This window comes from Sceloporus occidentalis, unplaced genomic scaffold, assembly GCF_023333645.1.
Source record: "Sceloporus occidentalis isolate IW3139 unplaced genomic scaffold, rSceOcc1.0.p SCAF_5, whole genome shotgun sequence".
Taxonomy (NCBI): domain Eukaryota; kingdom Metazoa; phylum Chordata; class Lepidosauria; order Squamata; family Phrynosomatidae; genus Sceloporus; species Sceloporus occidentalis.
The window spans coordinates 175,982,989-176,006,667 of NW_028316985.1; the positions used below are offsets into that span (position 1 = coordinate 175,982,989).

Sequence of the window (23,679 nt, forward strand, 5' to 3'; positions counted from 1 at the left end):
TCAGTCCAGAAATACTGATTTTTCTCCCAAAATTCCCCATCAAGTTTAATCATAACTTAAGGCCATTCATAGTTTACCAAAGATTGGAATTAGCATTACCAGCCACTCATTGACAGAATACTGAGGTTTATTTGCAATTTGACAATAAAAATTGGCATTTCTTTATCTCACGTGCACATTGAATGTGTTGCAACCAAACTAAGTGAAGCTCATGCAGACAGTGGGACACTGTTATAGGGCTTTCCATTTACCAGCAGGTTTGATAAGATGACACATGAACCACAAGACAAAAAGGTTGACACTGAATGAATTTGTTCTGTAGGAACACTGCAACCAGCCACTGATACCAGAAAAAGAAAAGAAGGGTGTGTGTGCATGTGCTATTGCTAGAATGGTCATATGTGAATGCAGTTGTAAGTCTAATTTCTGTAGTATGTAGATTCTGTAGAAATTATGTACCTATACTATGAGATGCGTACATGCAGTCACCAGTCTATGTGCAACAGTGAGGCTATTTCTAATGGCACTTTAATAATAATAATAATAAAATTTATTTATATACCGCTATTCCATGGATCATAGCGGTTTACAGCATAATAAAAACAATTTAACAACACAATATACAATAAAATAGCAAGATAAAAACAACAGTACAATTACAAGGCTGACAGGATGGAAAAAACGTCACATTCAGGGGGAGAAAAATAACACCAACGTTCATGGGGGGAATGCCTGACGACAAAGGTAAGTCTTCAAGTTTTTCTTGAAAACATCAAGGGAAGTGGACATGCGGAGCTCATTAGGGAGTGCGTTCCAGAGTCTTGGGGCTGCGACAGAATAAGCCCTCCTCGTGACAGCGTAGCGGACATCTGGAACCATCAACAGATGTCTTTCTCCTGATCTAAGAGTGCGGGGCGGACTATATGGGGAGAGGCGGTCCTCCAAGTACCCTGGGCCCAAGCCATATAGGGCTTTATAGGTGATAACCAACACCTTGTATTCAGCCCGGAAGCGAATAGGCAGCCAATGGAGATCTTTTACAAACTAATACAAACTTTACAAACTAATACTCAAAGGACTATAAAATAAAAGAGAACTAAGTCTTACCAAATGCAAAATTCCAGGATGGAAACCAAGGTAAACTTTTGGTCCTACTTTTTAGGAGGCACTTAGTTTTCACAGGAATCCTCTAGATCACAGCCTTCAGATGATGTTGGACTGCAACTCCCATCAGCCCTAGGCAGCAGAGGCAATGGTAAAGGATGAGGAGAGGATGCAGTCCAACAAACCTGCACTTTGCCCACCCTTGCCCTAGGCAAACTGCACTGGCATCCTGTTAGTGACATATGCAGACATCACTGAAAATTTACACCTGCATATATACTTTTTTGGTCAGGTTGGATGGAGAAATTCAGAACTTCCATCAAGGAAGTTGCTTCCCCAAGCCGGTTGCCTGCCTGCAGATTGGGTGTCCCCTCCCAGGCCATTCAGTGGGTAGAGGAAGACAAGAGGAGGATGAGGGACAGCCAGGCAGCATCTGGTGGTATTCCTGCGGGTAACTACAGGAAGAAAAAGCTAGCTTCTTAGACCTCCCAAGGGGTCTCCAGAGACATAGAATAACAGGTGATGGCTGTAGGAACACAATTACCTACCACTTGGCTATCCCTTGTCTTCTCATGCCCAACAAATGGCCATGTGGGGCACAGCCTTCAGACAAGTAGGGTTAGCATGTGAGGTGCTGGGATGAGACGTAACTACATTTGGTAGAAGTTTTCCAACTTCCATTAGAATGCAGGATCTTGACCCTGGTTCCTGAACAGGGTTTATTGTTCTCTTCATCGCACTATTAATTTTAATTTAGATTCAGTTTTTGCTTCAAGAAGGAAGAAGGACTTGGTGACACAGAAGAACAATCTCCATACCTCTTCATCTCAACCCCATGGATGTAGACTGGAAAAAAGCACTTCCCTCCCTACTGTCACAACAAAAGTATTGCTGAGAGGCTTATAAATACTTATGAATATCTTTAACAATACGCATATGACCTTTGCTCCCTGTATTTCATGTGTTTTAGCTGTTAGACCTAAAACACAGCCAAAGAAAAACAACAGGCCTAAGTTCTATGCACCATTTTAACCAGCAGTTGCTCCATTATTGGTTAGCAGGCTTGGCTCCAATGCAGTCATTGACCTCCAGTGGCAGAAATGCTCTTAGGGCACATCGACTGACCTATTTAACTCTGATTTCATCATTGTCTGATGCGATGACAAACAGAACTAAATAGCCAGTGACAGACACTCTGACTGGTCCCTGTTTTAGCTGTTGCTAAATGTTTTTCTAAATTTGTAAGCAAAGCACTTTGGGCAACAACAACAACAATTAAAGAGAATGCTTGTGGGGTATTCTACTCAGTTAAGATCTATATGTGGAGACATGCATAAGGCAGTGTAAAAAGGACTTCCATTCTTAGTTTTTTGTAGGGTTTTCAGGCTTCCATTCTGTCCAGCATTCTTTTAATTTTTCACCCTGATATAAACCTATTCTGAGACTGACACTGTGAAAGGCAAAACAAAACACAGGGATACTTAATCACACCCACATTTCCTTCCCAGTTTTAATGTGCACCAGTTTCAAAGGATGAGAAGAGCCACTTCTAAAGAAATGCAAGTCATTTGTTGTTATTTGCCATCAAGTAGATTTGGATTTCTGGGAATTATGTGAATGAGAGGCATCCAAGATCCTTGGTCACAAACTGCGCTGCTCAGGTCTTGCAAACCCAAGACAGTGGTTTAACACTACCTAATCTCATCTAAAGTGCAGAACAGCCAGGCCTAAAGCAAACTTCAGTCCTGACCAGAATACAACCAATGAAGCAACTGACTTATTATCACGTTCAACAATTGATTCAATGTGTCTACCTGACTTGGAGCTAACCAACAGAATTCCAGACTCAATAAGCTTGTGTCAAAACTTTCAAAGATTTGGGCCCAATAAATATAGCATTAGCTCTTGGAAAATGACAGCGGAATGATAGAGTGGAATCTGAAGAGCTCTAGTGTTTTTAACTTTTTTTTAAAAGCCCTTAATTTACTTAGTCTTTTCAAGCCCTGCTTTACTTTATTTTTTAACTTATCTCTTATTTGGTGGAATTTTTACTGGATTTGTTTATATATGCCATTTCTTATCTTTTCTTATGTTGATTAGCCTGTTTTGCTGGCCAACTTTTCAATCCTTATATAATGGTAGTAAGGTTGTGCCTTTGCATATAACCTACAGATTGTAAGTAACATCCCTGTCTCCTGGAAGGTCCATGGGCACCAGATAGAACCATTTTCTAGGTTTGCAGTTTTTAATCCTTTGATTCCCCTTGTAGATTGATGTTGTAATTTGTTTTAATGTATACTGTCCAGCTGATAAATCTGGGAGATCAAGGTTCTTTGGGGATGAATTGGAAGAGACCCCGAATCTTTACGAGACACAGTATTCTAAGAAAACCATAGTGTCATGTGATGCTATTAATGTTCATGTTGGTTTGGGTCCTAACAAAAAAGGAAAATGGACTGTAATGAGGATTTTTCCCTGATGATTTTTGTTTGGACAAACTGATAAATAAAGAGGGCAGGGTTGCTTAATGACTTGCTTGCAGTTGACAGGCATTTCAGATAATGATTGGTGTAACTTAGCAATATTTTTTTAAAGCGATATGGATGGCAGTTTTAACGGATCAAGTATTAATCAGGCTTTGTTAATGGCATTAACAGAATGGCCCCTGTCTCAACAAGAACTCATATGTGCTCTAGTAACAAAGCACCAGGTTAGGATATGATTCCATCAGACCACTACAAGAACAATTCTGCATGATGGGCCTGTCTGCTAGTAAAATGATTTCCCCATTTTTCCCAAAGGATGGAAGCAGAGAACAATCTTCTCAATTTATAGGAAAAGAGACAAATTAAGCCCACAGAATTATTAGCCAATTAGTTTATTGGACATTACCTCTAAGATTTATAGCCACTTCTTTCTCCAGAAGCTCTGCATTTGTAGCATGGGAACAGGCAGAGGCTTTACATTTCTTGCAACATTTCTATAACTGCCATCCAAGACAGATGTTGGCATAGTTTGGAAAAATAGTTCTCTAAATGCAATTCCCAGAGTGGCAAAAGTAAGCATTTGTAAACTCTGTGTTTGTAAAAATTTAAGGCTCTGCATTTGTGGCATGGGAGAAATAGAAGAGAGAGCCAGTGTGATGTAGTGCTTTGAGATTTGGACTATGGTTCTGGAGACCAGAGTTCGATTCCCTGCTTGGCCATGGAAACCTACTGACAGACCTGGGGGAAATCACTCTCAACCCCAGAAAAGGCGATGACAGGGTCACCTTAGGGTTGCCATAAGTTGGAAACAAATTGAAGGTACAAAACAAGAAGAGGCAGAAGATGTTTTTCAATACAGCTGGCCCTCCGTATCTATGGATTCTTTATCCACTGATTAAACCATCCATGGTTTGAAAATATTTTTCAAACAATTCTAAAACAAACCTTGATTTTGCCATTTTATATGAGACACTATTTTACTATGCCATTGCATTTAATGGGACTTTAGCATCTATGGATTTTGGTATCCATGGTGGATCCTGGAACCAGATTCCAGAGGATACCAAGGGCCCACTGTACATACTCTATTGCCAGCTTTATCAAAACACAAGCCCCAGGAAGAGATTCTTGGGGCAGATTTTGGCTTCCTTCTATGGTGAGAGGTTTTAAGTGAATCTATGGTTACTATCAGACTGATCCATATGTTGCACATAAAACAGCATTATTTGCTAAAAAAATTACTAAAAATATTTGTGCTTGTTATTTGAAAGATATTGCTATAGACTATGCAGGGTTAATTAATTTGTATAGATGGATATATGTATTCTTTTATTGGCTTTCACTGGATTTTTTGGATTTGTAATGGTTTTTTGTCAAATACTTTAAATGATATTATGGTATTTGACCAATATTTCACTGAGAAAAAGAAGCCAAAACTGGGGGGAGGCTTATGCCATTTTTATTAATATTTGCAGAAATAATAAAGCTAAAGGAATGTGTATCTGGGGTTTACATGCTGCATGTAGTCCACCAGGACGTTCTCCAACACATTTAAGATGAATGTGGGGGAGGTACACAAGAGTAGGGCAAAATGGTGCATTCAAGGGTCTTGTGTAGGAGAAACTCCCAGTGGTATTTTCTGATTCTTCCATGTGCAATTCCAAAGAAAGGGAGTCCACAATCACTAAGTTTCATATCTGCTGCTTAATTTGAAATGCACTCATGACACCTGTGGACGGAGAAATCCTGCTGGCCTCATTGCTTCTCATCAGAAGGTCAAGGATCCAAATATCTTCTCTCCCCAAAATTCTCATCACCACCAAAAGCTGCCATAAATTATAAGATTTTTCTCTAGTGGTGTCCCATCTTTCTTTTCAAAATTCCTTTTGCAAATTTGCTTCTTAAGTGGATGATGGCAGGAACAGTTCATTGAAAGAGGTTATGAGTCTGTAATATGATTTCTCGTCATCTGTCAGTCCCGCATTGCCTGGTCGGACTACTATAGCCACATGCATGTCAACTTCTTCTGCGGCATCTGCCTCTAAAGGTGAAAAGAATGAGAGTAATCAATTTATCTGGTTGAATTAAGACATCACTAGTTTATTATTGCAGGGCCACAGTCTGTTTTTTTCACATGCTGTTCATGGTGGCCAGAGATGGGGACTTTCCAGTTAAATGTTGGATTATGACTTCCATCATCATTCACCAATGGCTACAGCAACTTGAACTGATGGTTGACCATTATCACCAGCATGCAAATAAGAGTTGCACTTCCTTACTCTAGTGCTATGTTCCCTGTTTACTCTGCAGTGCTTGAGACCCCAACCATGGGCTTGCCATCCGCAGATGTGAACATCTGTAAATAACCTTGTCCCATTGTCTCTAATGGTGGCACGGCAGCACACAGCATACCGCCATTAAAAACAACAAGACTTGAGGTCCCATGGTTTTGGGCATCTTGGGGTCTGGAATGGAACCCCTGTGGATATGAGGGGCCAATTGTACACACACAGATGAATCCCATGGTACACTATTCCTAGCTATGTGCCATATCAGACTGCATATGGGAGGATAACATAATTTAGACATTCCATGATTTTGGACCACTGAAAACCTATGTTAAGGACAACATTCTAACCTAGTCTTTCCCTTGACTTGCTAGTATTCTGTGAGGAGGACTGAAAATCAAGTGCAAGACTAAACTAAGACATCTTTAAGGACAACTTAGTAATTGTTCAGTGTGTTTCAGGATTAATGGTTCTTTCTTCAATAGCTAAAAATAGGAATCAAAGACAAAGCAACACATTATAATCACACAGTCCATACCAGGGTGAGTGAATCATGAAAATGTATAACAAATACCTGGCGAGCCTGGGACCTATAAAATATACATAGCCAATTAATCAAGAACTGAGTCATTAGTTTTGTGTATGTGCCTTCAAATTAGCTACTGAGGAAGGGGCTTTCAACAGGTAAGTAATATATTTTTAAAGTGAGCCGAGCTTAAATTATTTTTAATTGAATTGTGCTTAAATACTGTTACTATTACTATAATCTACTTGGCCATTAGTAACCTTAACAGTTCTACTCCATTTTCTAATGCTTGGTAAGACATCCCTGTGGCAATTGAATAGGCAGAAGAGAAAGCCAGTATGTAGCACAAGCCAGTTACTATGAAGGAGATTCCCTGTAGACTCTTTTCCACAAGGATCTCTTTTGGTACCAAGTACTTTGCAGCTTTCAGTATACAACATCCAGGCATATCTGGATAAACCAAATGTTGCCAAAGTTAGGAGTGGGTTGTTGTTGTTATCTCCTAGAATTCCTCTATCCAGCCTGGCCAATGGCCATGTTGCCTAGGAGAATTCTTGGGAGTTTTAATCCAAAAATCTGCTTTGGCAAAGTCTGGAATAAGAATAATAGCAAGACAATTACCAGCATGTCTCATACCTCGAGTGACATCTGTTAAAAACAAGATGTTGCTTGTGGAGCACCCAATGCTTGCAGCAATCCTCTGGTAACTCTCACTCTCCACTTTAGGACCTATTTGGGTATCAAAATGGCCATCGAAGAGCTAGAACAGTGAAAAAAACATTCATTTTGAAAAAGGAGAAAACGATTTGTAAAAAGAAGAAAATTCTAGAAATTAAGGGATTAAGAAAAGATAAATTCTCAAACTAATACCTACTGTTGAAATGTCACCTTCTGTAGAGTTTCCAAACAGGAGCTTTTGTGCCTCCACACTCCCAGAAGAATAAATATAAACCTTCATCCCTGCTTCTTTCCATTTTTTCACTGCTGGGACTACATCCTCAAAGATACTGTAATGGTGGACAATAGCACATTATGAGAAGGGAAACCCACAGAAAGAGTTAAAATGGAGTTTAAAAGGTTTTCCTGACTTGTATGGGTAATTACTAGATACTCCAGATATGGTTGCTTTCCAAAGATGTGCAATGTGAAGACCATGACTGGGTTCAGTTTAAGAATGCTATAACAAAAATGTGTGTGGCCAGATTATAGAAAAGGTCTTAATTAAGTGTTGTTGGGTTTTTTTGGCTGAGGAGCAGATTTTTTTTTAAAAAAAACCCAACAATAAAACAACCCTTCAGCAATAAATAAACTAATAGTCTCTTGTTACCTCCAGTTTTTACAGACCAAGCTCTAAGACTGGAAATAATGCCAGCTAGGGACAAAATTATCTGATAGGACAAACAGGCAGTTAAACAGTTGAGCCCTTGGGCTGCACATAACCTCCAATGTTGTTTTTGTGGCCTTCTGTCCCTCCAGATTTCTCCGAATGCCATTTTTCTGGCCAAAACAAAGAAAATTAGTTGCCTCTCCTGCAAGTCTCTAGGAACAGCAATTCACTTTTTAAACAGTTACCAGAGCCCCACTGCTTGATTTAACATCAAAATATATCTGTTTTTCAAGTGGAGTTCTGGCCACATCTAGATTTTTGTTTTTCTGTATTTTTGGCAGTCTGTGCATCCCCTGGAAGGTCCCAGAGGCCTTCGGATTTCGACAGCTGACCATCCCTCAGCTAAGCCAACCACTTGCACTTCCCACTTGAAAATATATCCCCACAACCCATTGTTCAGCAAATATGGGTCATATTTGCTGGATTATATGTTGTTCTAAAGTGTATCCACACTGCACACTTATAGCACCTTGATACCTCTTTTAACTGCCCTACTTTCATCTCAGAGGATCCTGGGATTTATAATTGCAATTTAGAATACTTTGCCAGAGAGCTCTAGTGCTGGAGTTCATTGAAGTGCACTAGCGTAGTCTTTCTCGTGCCATTTGATGTGAGGGGCAAGCAGGGTTTTTTACCCCTTGAATACCAGGGACCAGGATCTCATTTGTGGCCATTGGCTTTAGCTGTTTCTTTCTTTCCTGAAAACTGTCCACAGACTGGCGGTCAATGGCTCATGGTTTGGCACCATTGTGCAAGAGCATTCTAAGTACTTCACCAAACTAAAAATCTCTGAATTATACAACATGGAGCTATGGCAGTTCAAGTGAAATCTAAGCACTATAACTGCAAAATGTGGATACAGCCCTAGACTTTGGATAGGCTGGCCAGAGCTAATGAGACAATGATGCAACTATCAGCAGCTGGTTTAATAATAATGGAACACCACAAGCTTGCTACTCACTCTCCCTTCACGCGGCCATTCTCATAAGCTGCCCTCCATATGTGACCCTGTAGCTGTTTCAAAGCTGTGTTCTTTCTGTCTAAGGACATCTGCCAGAAGACATTGTCTACAACAGCCTGGATAACACGTTCAATCTCCTCTTCCCCATCTCTGGATTCCATTGGGATGGGCACGACACCATCCAAGTGAGAATCTTCTTCAGCCTGTGGAGGTTTGGATGAAAGAGAAAAAGTGGCCATGTCAACAACCATGGGAAATCATAATTACACTTAGGGATAGGTGACAATTTCATTTCACTTTGCCACTAATAAGAATTTACCCAAATCCATAAATGTCTTCAGTGACTGAGTGTAAATAACTTCAGACGTGAAACGTGTGAATGTAAGAGAAATCAAAACTAATCAATGTGACCATGATGCCTGGGAGTTCTGGAAGTTGTAATCCAAAAAAAAGTTTGGCAGCCTTTGTTATACTAAGGGCCACATTCTGTCTAGGTTAATCTGTCACCAATCCATTCTGCTAATGAGATGAGCTGAAACTAGCAATGGATGCAGCCAAAGCTAAAAATAGGTGAGAGTCCGTCAGCCCCACCTCCACGCCTTTCTTTCTTCCCCACTATGGGTTGCCAGGGAAGAGAAAGATCAGTCCTGCAGAGTCCTGGACTGCTCACATGCACAGGGATTTCAAAATCAGGCTAAGGGCTCATGTGACCAAACTGTGGGCCACAAGTTGCCCAGCTGATCAATGTCAATATACAAACAGACAACACGCTGCAGTGGTTTTTGAGTGCTGAACTCTAGAAGATGAAGGTTCAAATCCCCACAGAGCCATGGAAACCCACCAGATGATCATGGGCAAATCACATTCTGTCAGCCTTGGATGAAAGCAATAGGCAACTTCCATTAAATATAGTCACGATAACCCTATAATAGGGTCACCATAAATTGGAGTCAGCTTGAAGATGCAGAATAATGTCAATAATAACCAGATAATCAGAAAAGGAAAACATTAAAAAGTGTCACCTGTTTCCTCAGAAGACCAACATCTTCTTGGCATTCTTCTTCTTCCCAGTGTGTTCGGAGGTAATCGTGAATGTTGTCTTTGATGTAGGGAAATAAAGTATCCTGGTGATAAACAAAAAATATCACAAATTAATGCTGCATGATAGGTTTCCCATCCCTACAGTCAGGAAAGAATGGAGCTTCATGGAGAAAAGGTGGATACTGAGGAGAGCTATGAAAGGAGAGAAAGAGGTGGCAACATCACAAAAGGTGTTCAGGGGGCAAAGCATGGGCAGAGCTTGTTCAGAGAAAAGGAGGCTTAGACTTATCAGTTGATGGTGCAATATTAGGTTAAAATCCAAATGGTATCTAATCCACCATCTTAAAAACACATTTCCTTCCCTGAAACATTATTTTTTTATTGGTTTCTTACATTTATATCCCACCTTTCTTCCAATGTGCTCGCAGAGATGTCCATGACTTTCCTTCTCCCAACTTTATCTTCACAACAGGCCTGTGAACTATGCCAAACCAAAAGAAGGTGACTGTCCAATGGTTACCTAGGCTGCATCTGCACTACAGAAACAATCCAGTTTGACACCACATTAACTGCTATGGCTCAATGTTACAGAATTCTGGGATTTGTAGTTTGTTGTGGCAGAGAAGGCTAAATGTCTTCTGACAAAGAAAACTACAATTCCCAAAATTCCTTAGCACTGAGCCATGGTAATCAAAGTCATGTCAAGCTGCATTATTTCTGCAGATGCAGCCTTAGTGAGTTTCTTGAGGCAGTGGGGACACAAATCTAGATATGTCAACTCCTGGACCAATGCTACCACTCTACCATGCTAGCTCTCTGCACCAATTTCTGGTGTTACCCATGAAAACAATGTACTTTCAAGGTGCCAAGGTTTCAATTCTTCCAAGTTAAATGTTCACCTTTCAACTAAGTGAGTAACTGAACACAGAGTTAATGAAGAGTGGTTGTCTAAGTTGCCATTATTGAGTATTAAAGAAGGTGCCGAAACAAAGGGCATCTATATTAAGCGCAGTCCAATTATAAGGAGAACAAAAAAGGTTGTCACACCTGACACTTCTGTTCTGGTCCCAGAACAATGGACTTGCTAAATGACAAGTGACGTGACCTTCATGTCATGTAAGTAATGAAGTTCAAGGTTGGCTGCTCATCCTTTTAAAAAAACCAATTTGTGAGGGGAAATTATTGTCAAAAAAAAGAGACTCCTGGTCCTTCTAAAATTATAAGGTCATATAAGAAATAAAGACTAGAATAACTTCTCCCCTTCTGAGCAAGTTTCATTGAAGTGGGCTTCTTGTTGAACTCCTCTTAAAGCCTGTTTTCACACTACCTTGGATGTATCCACACTGCAGAATTAAAGTGGTTTGACTCCACGTTAACTGTCATGGATGGCTCCATACTGTGGAATTCTGGGATTTTTAGTCCGGTGGGATATTCAGCCTATTTTGTCAGAGAGCTCTGGTGCTTCACCAAACTACAACTCCCAGGATTTTGTAAGTGTCGCGGCAACTGAAGTAGTGTCAAACTGCTTTATTTCTGCAGTGTGAATGTACCCATAGTAATAAATCCAGTTTTGCCACCAAACGCACACTCAGATGTGATCACTTATATGTTATATGTTTGCTAGTAATTTGAATGAAATATTTTATTGTTTTATCACTGGTTTATTGGTGTCCTCTTTTTGCTATATTTCATAATTTTAACACTGTAATATTGGCAAAAGCCTTAGTGATTACCTTAAAATGAAGACCACTACAAAAATATCAGATACTAGAAGTATTTCTAATTTCTATGCCTGGGTGTGAAAGCCGGACAATGAAGAAAGCTAAGAGGAAGAGAATCAACTCATTTGAAATGTGCTGGAGAACAGTTCAATAGATTGATAAAAAAACAAATGAATGGATATTAAAGCAAATGAGGCTTGAAATCTGCCTAGATGCCAAGATGGCGAAACTGAGACTATCTTCTTTGGAAATTAGAGAAAATATGACTCACTGATAAAGACAATAACGTTCAGCAAAGTGGGAGGGAGTGGGAAAAGAGGAAAACCACATTACAGGTGATCAACTCAATAAAGAAAGCCATGGCCCTGTGCTTGCGACACCTGAGCAAGGCAGCTGATGACTGGAGCTCTTGGAGGTCTCTCATTCATTGTTGTTGTTGTTGCTTCTGACGTATGGTGATCCTAAGGCAAACCTCTCATGGAGTTGTTCAGAGGTGGTTAGCCTTTGCCTTCCTTTGAGGCTGAGAGAATGTGACTTGCCCAAAGTTACCCAGTGAGTTTTAAGGCTGAGCTGGGAATCAAACCCTAGTCTCCAGAGTTATCATCTAGCACTCAAGCCACTACACCACACTGGCTGTCATTCATAGGATCACCATAGGCTGAAGTCGACTTGATGAAAAATAACTACAAATAAAAATGTCTAAATAATTATGATGAGGTTGGCACTGATGATGACGTATAAATCAGACGCCTGCCAGATCACACTGTTCAGAGGTGCTAGGAACTACTACTACAGCAGTCTGGTGCAACGCTAAACTATAAATATAGTTTGAAGTTGTACAGACCAGTGTAAAAACTTTTACAAATACAGTACCACCAAATAAGTTCAGGAAATTATAGTTTTATATGGGTGCTGGATGATTAATGAGAATTCCCATGCTTTCTGCAGCTAGAGGTCATGTCAAATTAAAATTGGCTTGCAGCAGATTTAGGAAATTCAGTATAAATATATCTGAAGGCCACAAATAGACCACAAACCTAAATCTTTTCCATAATCATCAATTTTTCCAGAAGAACATTTGATGTTGAGAGCTTTATATTCAACATTTATAGTGTCAGATGTGCACTTCATTATTCTTTTCATCAACTGCCTTCTCATAATGAAGCATCCACTTCTAACTCCTCAAAATCGCCAGCAAGCATGGACAGTCTCATTTTAACCCTCATTCATCCAGTTTTTGGATATCTTACTGCTTTGGACATCTTACTGCCATCTTACATAAAAATAGACACTCTCAACTGTCACTTAAGCATCCCACTTAACATAAATATATTTCCTTTGAAAACACATGGATTTTCAGTGTGAAAGAAGTCCTTTAAACATGTGAAGAATATTCACAAGGAACTTAGCAGAAGGGCACACATTATTTATTCATATTATTTCTGAATTTATGATGAAATCATCTTGGGTATAGAGAGATGAAAAGGTTTCAGAGGTTTTGAAGTTGGGAACGGGGGAGAACAATTTTTTCCCCAGGTTGAGGGAGGGAATGGACATTTTTAGAAAAATTGAAAAAAAATACAATATTTGTACTCTTTACAGACGGAAAGCCACATTGTTACTTTAGGAACATGCATTATTTTGGTCTGGTGTGAAATTATCATATCTGATGTATTAAAATATAGTTTATTCATAAAACTACTGCATTACAAATTAAATTTACTCTTTTGTTTGTTTGCTACAAATAGAGTTACAAGACTCTGAATTGTATGCAATACCTACACTTTAGGGAGCTTCTTTAGTTTTGCTAATTTATGAGGAGTGGGCAAAACCATAATAAATACAGAGGAAACAATAAACACTAGTAAAAAAAAGACAATTCTTTTGTCACCTCTAGTTTTCTGAATAGCCAGGCAGACATAAACGCTCATTCCCATAAAAAGAACGGAAATATCTGAGAAAAGGAAAACAAGGGATTCCAAAGATGTGACCTGCTACATAGTGTTCAGAAATGTGGAGAAGTTAATATAGGAAATCTTTTCTTAAATATTTTATTAATAATTTCAAAACAAAATACAGTATCCCAGAATCCATTTTTTTTCTTTTTAAAAAGGCATTAGGAAAAAATGGGGGAAAACATTTTCTATTTTTCTCCCATGTCTTCACTTTTCTATGGGTATACTGCAGAAAATTGAGATCCTTTATTTATTTATTTTCCTATTTGCTACTCATACAGTATTTTATTTCCTTGTGTGTGGCAATCTGGTAATTTCCAGATGTTTTGGACGTGAATCCATACATCTATGCTAGCATCTATGCTAGCAAGATCAGAAATTCTGGGGAGAGTATTCCATTATATTTGGAAGGTATAGGGAGAATAAGGTTATTGTTCCTATGCTAGAGTGGACCCACCTCAGACTGCAGTTACAGGATACCATGAATATATATACATTTTGCAAAAGCAAGAAAAAGTACATCAAGGAGAAATGTATTAACCCCAGTCTACTCTCTGTCATTCTTGTTTTCTCCCTGCAGAACGTTTGCTCGCTTTACACAAGGGGATATTCAAATAATGGCTCTGCACTTGCAACCTTGAGTGGCAGGCTATTCTACGTATGTAGAGATCTTGTAGCACCTTTGAGACTAACTGAAAGAAAGAAGTGGTCAGCATGAGCTTTTGTAGACTTCAGTTTACTTTCTCAGATGCATTTGGTGGAGTGGAAAGCCAGGGAGATTCCTATATAAGACATTTGTGTGTGAGAATGTCAATTCAAATTCAAAATCCTGTGTGCATAGAAATGAAGAGGCAAGTCCAGTTGTTGGTGAATATTCTACTATTTCAGTACGCTTAGCCCCACACTTTGTTGCATGAGTAGACTAGACGACTGTACTCTCCTGTTACATGATTAATATTTGATTATGCCAACAACAGCCGTTCTCCACCCCTGCCTATAGCAGGCTTGAAATGATTCATCTTTCCGTAAATAGGTCATGGCTTTCAATTATTAGATGCCTCCCTAGTCATGCTAACTTACAGCATTTGTACAAAATTCAAGGTCTCACAATCCAGCCCTTCCCATCCCACGTCTTACATTTCATTTTCAGGGGAAATGCAGAAGGTAGATCAGGACTCCAGATAGAACACTAGATGATTTCAATAGATCTGAAAGGACTATTCCCTCGTTGTACAAAGCATCTCTCTCTGCTAGAGAAAGTACGGTAGAGAATGAGAATACAACAGAGAGGCAAGGAGCCCGAGGCATAAACGGTGACCTGGTTTCCCCCAAAACCTGATGTGACAGGCCCAAACTCTGAACAAACCTCTTCACATTTATGTAGCAGGATGACACACCAGGGGGGGGACCCTAACAGTAAACCTAACAGTCCTAAATTACTGTTAAGATTAGAGAAGACTTCTTATTTAAGAAGATTTATTCAATTTAAAAAGGCTATAGAAGGCTTTCGAAGCCCCTGATTAATTTCTTTTTAAGAGGCAGATGTCCAGTCCTAAAAGCCATTTATCACTAAGAGCAACTGTACAGCTGAACTCCAAAAGTTTTATGGCATCTTAAGGACAACAGATTTATTATGGAATCAGCATTCATGGACAAGTGTATAGCTTTCCTCAACTTGGTGCCTTTGAGATGTTTTGCACGTCAATTCCTATCAACCCCAGCCAGCATGGCCAATAATAAAAAATGTGGGAACTGGAATCCAAGATACAGTATCTGGCAAGACTCATGTTGGGGAAAAGAAGACTAGAACCATGTTGTTGTTGTTAATGACTGAGTCGATCCCAACTCACGGGGACCTTGTGGAAGAGACATCTCCAAGACCCCCTGTCCTTCACTGTTCTGCTTAGGTCCTGCAGATTCAAGCCCATGGCCTCCCTTGTTCAGTCTATTCATTTGGCACACAGTCTTTGTCTCTTTCTGTTACTTTCTACCTTCCCAAGTGTCATTGTCCTTTCTAATGAGTTGTGCCTTCTGATGATGTGGTCTAAGTATGACAGCCTCAATTTGATCTTCTTAGCTTCCAAGGAGAGTTCATGATACACTGTCTTTTGTTGACCAATTTATACACAGAGATGGAGGGGGTATAAAATCAACAGAGCCAAAAGAGATAATGGAAAAGCTGCAAATAATAATAAGAAAAAACAACATTGGGGTTTTTATTCGAGAGAACACCTCTAGGAATCTCTAGGTTCTCCAACACAAGTCTGTAGTCAGCATCTGCCAGAAGGTGACTACAGAATAACACTGACTAGGAAAGTGTTTTCTCTAGGAATCTCTAGGTCCTCCAGTGTGACTTCTAGTGGACATTGATCACAGAGTCATGCTGAAAGACTTAGAGATCCCTAGAGAGAACATATTAATCAAATGAATAATCAAATCCATAAGAGTCAAAGTTGCAAATCTGGAGGGCTGACTGTACATAACACATCTTTTCACACAGTGTTTTATAAAACATACAAGGACAGAGCTCTGCCCCAAGGGCCTTACAATCTGTAATGCAATACTGGACAGAGTTCAGGCTTGTGATATCAGCTTTGTTTTTGTGTAAAAACTTCCAGACCCACCCACTGCAGCTGGGTGGAAAAGTCATATACGTAGAATTAAATTATTCCAAGCCCAGGAATTTGTTTTCAGTAGCAAAACTGGGCCGTAATCACATCCTTTCCAGGGCAAAATCCACTCTACCCTCCACTTTCTTCCTTTTGGCTATCTATTTTAGGGTGCAGAGTCATTTTGTTGTTACTGCTGCTGCTTAACAATTGAAACCCAGAAATCCTTGCTGATCTACTGCAAATCACACAGAGATTTACCTTTCATCCACCCCTGCTGTAAAGCAATCTATGGAAGAAAGCAGAAGAGGAGGAGGGAAACTGAGGCAATGGTCAACAAATAGAAGCGGAACCAATTATTTCTATTTTAGGCTCTGCTACTATAAGCCAATCTTCCACAACAGCGCCTTCCAAAAGTGTTGGCCTATAATTCCTATCATTCCCAGCTGGCATACCTAAGTGCTGCTGGCTGAGGATGATGAGAAGTATAGTCCAAAATATGTGGAAAACATCAGATTAGGGAAGCTTGCAATAAAATATAGCAAGTAGGAAGCCTGCAATAGAATACAGCACCAAATGCAGCTTAAAAACATCTGTGTTGAGTCTTTTAAGGTAGCACAATACTTTATTTAAGAAGGCAGATATATAATTCATATCAGGGTGGTTTTCATGGAGCACGTGGGTTCTTAGTTTTTTGTGGGTTTTTCGGGCTATGTGGCCATGTTCTAGAAGAAAATGGCCACATAGCCCGAAAAACCCACAAAAAACTATGGATGCTGGCCATGAAAGCCTTCGACTTCACAGGTGGGTACTAGTTATAATCTTATTTTTTGTATATTTTTATGTGATTTGATATTGTTCATAGATTATTTCAATTATTTTGAATTTTATTGACTTTTAAATGTTGTTTTTTATCTGTGAACCACCTTGGGTCTCTCCTGGGAGAAAATAAATAAGACTCTGGGCTGCAAATACAGCAGTTAATATGCCTTCTCTCCTCCAGAGGTTATAGTGAAAGAAGTACTGTAAAGTCATGCAACTGTGACTAATAAATGCTACAATTCCTTTTCGAAAGTAAAAACATCTACTCATTGTGTTCTTCTCCAGCAATCCTAGAGCAAAGAAGAGGAAGAAGTGTGAGGGATGAGCATGGCTGAATGCATGAGGCATGGGGAGAAGGCATGAGGCTGGATGCATGACTATGGCTGAAGAAACCACAATAGCATCACTTTTGGCAGAGTCTTAACCTTCAAACTTAAAAGGAAATGAAACATTTCCAGCTTGCAAACTGGCAATCCTATATGCCAGTTCAAGATGTAGGATTTTACCACAAGAGGCTAAAAAGCCAAATTTATATAGTAAAATATATTTAATAGAATTCAAAGATAGTCTGTAGAATCAGTATGTAGACATATCTTGTATGTAGCACCTTTGAGATTAAATGAAAGAAAGAAATTGCATCTCAGGAAGTAGACTGAATTCTACGAAAGCTCATGCTGCCAATTTCTTTCTTTCAGTTAGTCTCAAAGGTGCTACAAGATCTCTCTACATATATATAATAGAATCATAGAAGAGTTGGAAGAGATCCCAAGGGCCATCCAGTCCAACCCCCTGCTATGCAGGCAATCATCCCAGATGCAAGGCCATCCAACCTCTGTTTAAAAACCTCAAAAGAAGGAAATTAATACTAATACTATAATATTTATAGAACTGGAAAAGGTAGGGGAGCAAAGTTTTTCTGGCCTGCCTTTTCCTTCAATCCTTAAATTTCTTGCATTGCATAGAGCAAGATATTTAAAGTTTTCCATACTTGTCATTTCAATGCTTGCTGTGTTCACATTCCCTTGACAACTTTGTCTGTTCCTTTTTTTTTTTTTTTTTTTGACACACTGTAGTTTTCAATTATTGAAATGTTAGAGATTTGGGACCTGAAGGAAATTGCATTGTGGAGGCAGATTTCTCCTTTAATCTGCAACATGGCATAGTGGCTTGAGCGTTGGACTAGGACTCTGGAGATCTGGGTTCAAATCTCGTCTTGAGCATACAAACCCAATGGGTGGCCTTGCACAAGTCACACTCTCTTAGCCTCAGAGGATGGTAATGGCAAAAACCTTCTGAACAAAACTTGCTAAGAAAACCCATAAGTCAAAAGTGACCTGGAGGCATTCAAAACATCCTATGGACTCCTGGGATTTATAGTTTTTTGTTGCACCAGATCTTTCTGACATTGGAGGTTAAACATCGCACAAAACTACACATCTCAGAATTCCATAGCATTGAGTCATGGCAGTTAAAGCAGTGTCAAACTGTATTAATTCTGGTAATGTAGATGCAGTCTTAGAAGGGCTTCGTTTTGTCCCCCAACCTATATCTAAACCCCTGAATAAGAAATCAGTGTTCAAGTTGTACCCCAGTTCTACGTTATGAAAGGAAATGAGTCCTTAGGGCTGCATCTACACTGTAGAAATAATGCAGTTTGACACCACTTTCACTGCCCTGGCTCCATCCTGCAGAATCCTGACGCATGCTTTGTCAGAGAAGGCCAAAGACTATGCAAAACTACAAATCCCAGAATTCCATGGGATGGACCTGGAATGTCAAACTGCATTATTTCTTCTGTACCCCAATTCTATGCTCTGAAAGGATGTGAGTCATTAGGGGTGCATCTACACCATAGAGATAATGCAGTTTGACACCACTTTCATTGTCCTGGCACTATGGGATTTGTAGCTTTGTGAGGCACCAGCATACTTTGGCGCAGAAAGCCTAAGACCATGCAAACCTATAAATCCCAAGATTCCATAGGGTGGACCTGTAGCACTTAAAAAGTGGTGTCAAACTGCATTATTTCTGCAATGTAGATCATGCAGTGGTTTCCAACCTCTGTTCCTCCAGGTGTTTTGGACTCCAACTCCCAGAAGCCCTACCCCAGTTCTGCCAACAGTCAAGAATTCTGGGAAATGAAGTCCAAAACATCTGACAGACATCTCAATAGGTTGGGAACCACTGGAAGAACAGCCAGGAATCTTATCATATTTGACAGCCATATCTCAAATGTGAGCGTTGGACTATGACTCTGGAGAGCAGGGTTCGAATCCCGGCTAACCCAAAGAAATCCACTGGGTAACCTTGGGCGAGTCACACTCTCTCAGCCTCAGAGGATGGCCATGGCAAACCCCCTCTGAAGAAACCTAAGAAAACCCCATGATAGGGTCACCATAAGTCAGAAACAATTTGAAGGCACAACAACAACATCCCAAAACCACCTTCTTCACCTGGCAAATTAATCCTCCCCAACCTGTATTTGTCGCGCATATGACGAAGGAGGGACTTCCTGCGCATGGCAACCAGATGTCCTCCTTTTCCAGGGCATGTCCTCCATTTCAGCATTCTGTCCAGGAGGAATTGCAAGATGTCCTCCATTTGGAGCAGGACTAAGAAACATGAATTTATATTCATACAGGGAGACCAGGCATCCTCCTTTTTCAGGGAACGTCCTCCATGTACACCTTTTGTCCAGGAGGAATTCCTAAACATCCTCCATTGGGAGCATGATTAAGAAGCATAAATTTGTATTTATAAAAGGTATCATAGTAATAACAATCTGAGCACTCTCTAAGCGGATTACAATGCGTTAGCCAATATAAATATCAAGAAGAATCATGAATTTATATTTGTACAGGATATTTATACAGACACATCCTCCTTTTCCAGGACACATCTACATTTCAACCTACTGTCCAGGAGGATTTCCAAAACGTCCTCCATTGGGAGAAGTACTAAATAGCATGAATTTATATCCACACAGGATGACCAGATGTCCTCATTTTCCAGGACATGTCCTCCATTTCCACCTCCTCTCTAGGAGGAATGCTTACATAGGGTGATCAGAAACACCCTCCTTTTCTAGGATATGTCCTCCATTTCAACCTACTGTCCAGGAGGAATTCTAAAACATCCTCCCTTTAGAGCATGACTAAGAAGCGTGAATTTATATTTACACAGGATGATCAGACATCCTCCTTTGCCAGGACATGTCCTCCATTTTTAATGTTCTTTGTAGGAGAAATTCCCCTATGTCCTGTATTTGGACCATGACTAAGAAGCATGAATACAAGGGTGACCAGATGTCCTCCTTTTTCCAGGACACATCCTCCATTTCCAGCCTCCTGTCCAGGAGGAGGGATCCCAAAACATCCTCCACTGGGAGCCTGACTTAAGAAGCATGGATATACATTCAGATAAAATGTATAGCCATATAAAATGATATTTATGATAATAATACAAAATATTAATATAAAATGTATATGAATATGCATTCATATAAAATGTATATCCATATAAATAATAATAATAATAAAGTATAATATAATACAATATTTAAATAATAATAATAATATATTAATAATAAAATGTATATTGATATACATTCATATAAAATGTATATTAATATATAATAATAATAATATAGTGTCATATAATATAACAATAAAATAATAATAATAAAACAATAATATATAAATATTAATAAATATAAAATATAATATATTAATATAAAATTAATATCCATATAAAATATAAATAATATATATATATATATATATATATATATATAAAATAAATAATAAATAAATTATATATATATATATATATATATATATAAAATGGATATGGATATACATTCATATAAAATGTACATATAAAATATGAATTATATATATATGTGTAATTAAATAATATATAAATAAATATAAAATATTAATATAAAATGGATATGGAAATGCATTCATATAAAATGTATATTAATATATAATAATAAAAATATAGTATCATATAATATAACAATAAAATAATAGTAATAAAATAATAATATATAAATATTAATAAATATAAAATATAATATATTAATATAAAATGTATATCCATATAAAATATAAATAATATATATATATATATATATTAATATAAAATGGATATGGATATACATTCATATAAAATGTACATATAAAATATGAATTATATATATATATATATATATATATATATGTGTGTAATTAAATAATATATAAATAAATATAAAATATTAATATAAAATGGATATGGAAATGCATTCATATAAAATGTATATTAATATATAATAATAAAAATATAGTATCATATAATATAACAATAAAATAATAGTAATAAAATAATAATATATAAATATTAATAAATATAAAATATAATATATTAATATAAAATGTATATCCATATAAAATATAAATAATATATATATATATATATATATAATCAAATAATATATAAATTATATATATATATATATATTAATATAAAATGGATATGGATATACATTCATATAAAATATGAATTATATATATATATATATATATGTGTAATTAAATAATATATAAATAAATATAAAATATTAATACAAAATGTATATGGAAATGCATTCATATAAAATGTATATCCATATAGAATAATAATAATAATCATAGTAATAATAATATAAAAATAAAAATATAAAACGTTCATATGAAATGTCTATAGAGGATGTCCATTCGTGTAAAAGGGGTGCTTGCATGGCTTTTGTTTTGCCAGGGCATCCCTCCCTCCCTGGGCCCCTTCTGCTCCTGCAGCGCAGCTCCCATCATCCCCAGCCAGCCCCCCAGCAGCCAGGGACCCCCGAGGCCCTCACCTTGACGAAGGCGATGGGGGTGGTGGTGCCCTCGATGTCCAAGAGGAAGACCCGGACCTCGGCGGGGACCGTGAAGCCCCCCATGGCCTGGCACGACGGAGGGAAGAGCAGCAGCTCAGACTACTGGGCAGAAGGCAGGAAGGGAAGGGAGGCAGCAGGCAGCAGGACAGAGGCAGAAGGCCTGGCCTGGGAGGAGGAGGAGGAGGAGGAGGAGGAGTGGCTCCTCCCCGGAATGGAGGCCAAGAGGAAGGAGGAGGAGGCAGCAGGGCAAGGCAGCCCCAGGCCAAAGCCCAGGAAACTAAAACATCATGGCCACATTTTCCTGATGCAAAATGTGCAGACCTCTTGAGACATGCAGTATTCTCTGCCCACCTAGGAGCCTGTGGCTTCACAAAGGGAGGAGACAGGCTGGATTCCAAGGAAACATCTTCTGTGAATTGCAAATGGACATTGAATTTCCTTGAACTGGAAAATCTCCCAGTGACCGCATGGCCAGCCTGCAGATCTGAAAATGCAGGCCTATGGCTAACATCTGCCCATTTCCCCCCACCCTGTTTGCCCAATGAAGAATCCAGTGTGACTTCGAAAGCTTGCAACATGTAACTCTGCATTTCGTTTGATCCAATAAAGGTATCATTGTTTTGGTGGTTATTGGATTTGCTATATGGCCAACACCGCCCTAGACGATAAAGCACAGCTTGAAAGCCCAGCCCTCCTGAGCTTCAGGCTAAAGCAAAACTCTTGAGCTGATTTGATTCAATTCATTATTCCTGCCCATAGCCAGCATCATAGTAAAAAGAAATACAGAAATAGGTTGATTAACAAAAATTAAAAGAATGCATTGAAAAGTAAGAAAATACATATATTACAGGTCAGCTGAGCTAATGTAAAGTATACAGTTTAAAATAGAATGAAAATATTATCTACTTTGTGTTTTGGAACATTAATCTACGCAACTACGTACTTATAATCTATACCATGTTGATAACCTCTTGAGCTTTTAAACTATAAAGTACCAATTCTGAGTTTCAGGCTAAAGCACAAACCTGAGCATTCAGCATGCTCCTGAAAGAACAATACCAAGCTTTTAAACCATATTATTATTATTAACAATGAAATCATAATAATAATTATTATAATAATTAACAATGAGTGGTTTATCAAGAGTCCTAGTAGACCACAAGTTGAACATGAGTCAACAGTGTGATGCGGCAGCTAAAAAGGCCAATGCGATTCCAGGCTGCATCAATAGAAGTATACTTTTGTGGATTTGATTATTCACGGATTCACAGGTTAGAGTTATAAATAAAAATATAAAATATTCATATAATATGTATTTGCATAGACACTCATATAAGATATATGTATATACACATATATACACACATATATACATACACACACATGCACATATGTACACACATTTATATGCAAGTAATATGCATTTACCACAGGAAGGGTGATAGGTGTACATGCACATCTATCTATCTATCTATCTATCTATCTATATCTATCTTCCTTTTATGCCATAAATGTATATTATAGTTTAGGCGTGTGTGTTTAATGTATATTTGTATGTGTTGATATGTGTGTGTGTGTATTTATATATCTACACACACACACACACTAATCTAGAATAAATATTTACCACATAAAAGTAGTAAACGTGTTTATGTATGTGTGTAGATATAGTTGTTGCTATGTGCCTTCAAGTCATTTCTGACTTGTGGAGACCCTAAAGCAAACCTATCATGGGGTTTTATGCCAAGATTTGTTCAGTGGAGGTTTGCCATTGCATTCCCCTGAGGCTGAGAGTGAGTGTGTGACTTGCCCAAGGTCACCCGGTGGGTTCATATGGCCCAGCCAAAATACAAACCCTGGTCTTCAGAGTTGTAGTCGTACA

At 38.4% G+C, this 23,679-nt stretch overlaps 1 protein-coding gene across 3 annotated transcripts; it reads right to left on the reverse strand.

The window, feature by feature from the left end:
* Nucleotides 1–5,033: 5,033 nt before the first annotated feature.
* Nucleotides 5,034–22,088, reverse strand: LOC149313193 (enolase-phosphatase E1-like). 3 transcript variants are annotated; one of them, XM_089526235.1, is made up of 6 exons: nucleotides 21,777–22,088; nucleotides 9,775–9,876; nucleotides 8,753–8,955; nucleotides 7,279–7,411; nucleotides 7,026–7,164; nucleotides 5,034–5,631 (listed from the first exon to the last, which is right to left on the reverse strand). In XM_089526235.1, the coding sequence occupies exons 1-6, from the start codon at nucleotides 21,858–21,860 to the stop codon at nucleotides 5,492–5,494; spliced, it is 801 nt and encodes a 266-aa protein (XP_089382361.1). In that variant the 5' UTR covers nucleotides 21,861–22,088; the 3' UTR covers nucleotides 5,034–5,491. The 3 variants fall into 3 exon arrangements, with proteins under 3 accessions (XP_089382361.1, XP_089382362.1, XP_089382363.1); XM_089526236.1 differs by having other exon boundaries at nucleotides 7,041–7,164; nucleotides 21,777–22,081; XM_089526237.1 differs by lacking the exon at nucleotides 21,777–22,088 and adding an exon at nucleotides 10,187–10,352.
* Between the last annotated feature and the right edge of the window lie 1,591 nt (nucleotides 22,089–23,679).

Coding starts and splice junctions, on each gene's coding strand:
- LOC149313193 (XM_089526235.1), bottom strand. CDS start 21,860: ATGGGGGGCTTCACGGTCCCCGCCGAGGTCCGGGTCTTCCTCTTGGAC. Junction 8,956..9,774: donor TTGGTCTTCTGAGGAAACAG/GTGACACTTTTT, acceptor AAACCTCCACAG/GCTGAAGAAGATTCTCACTT. Junction 7,165..7,278: donor CAGAAGGTGACATTTCAACA/GTAGGTATTAGT, acceptor TCACTGTTCTAG/CTCTTCGATGGCCATTTTGA.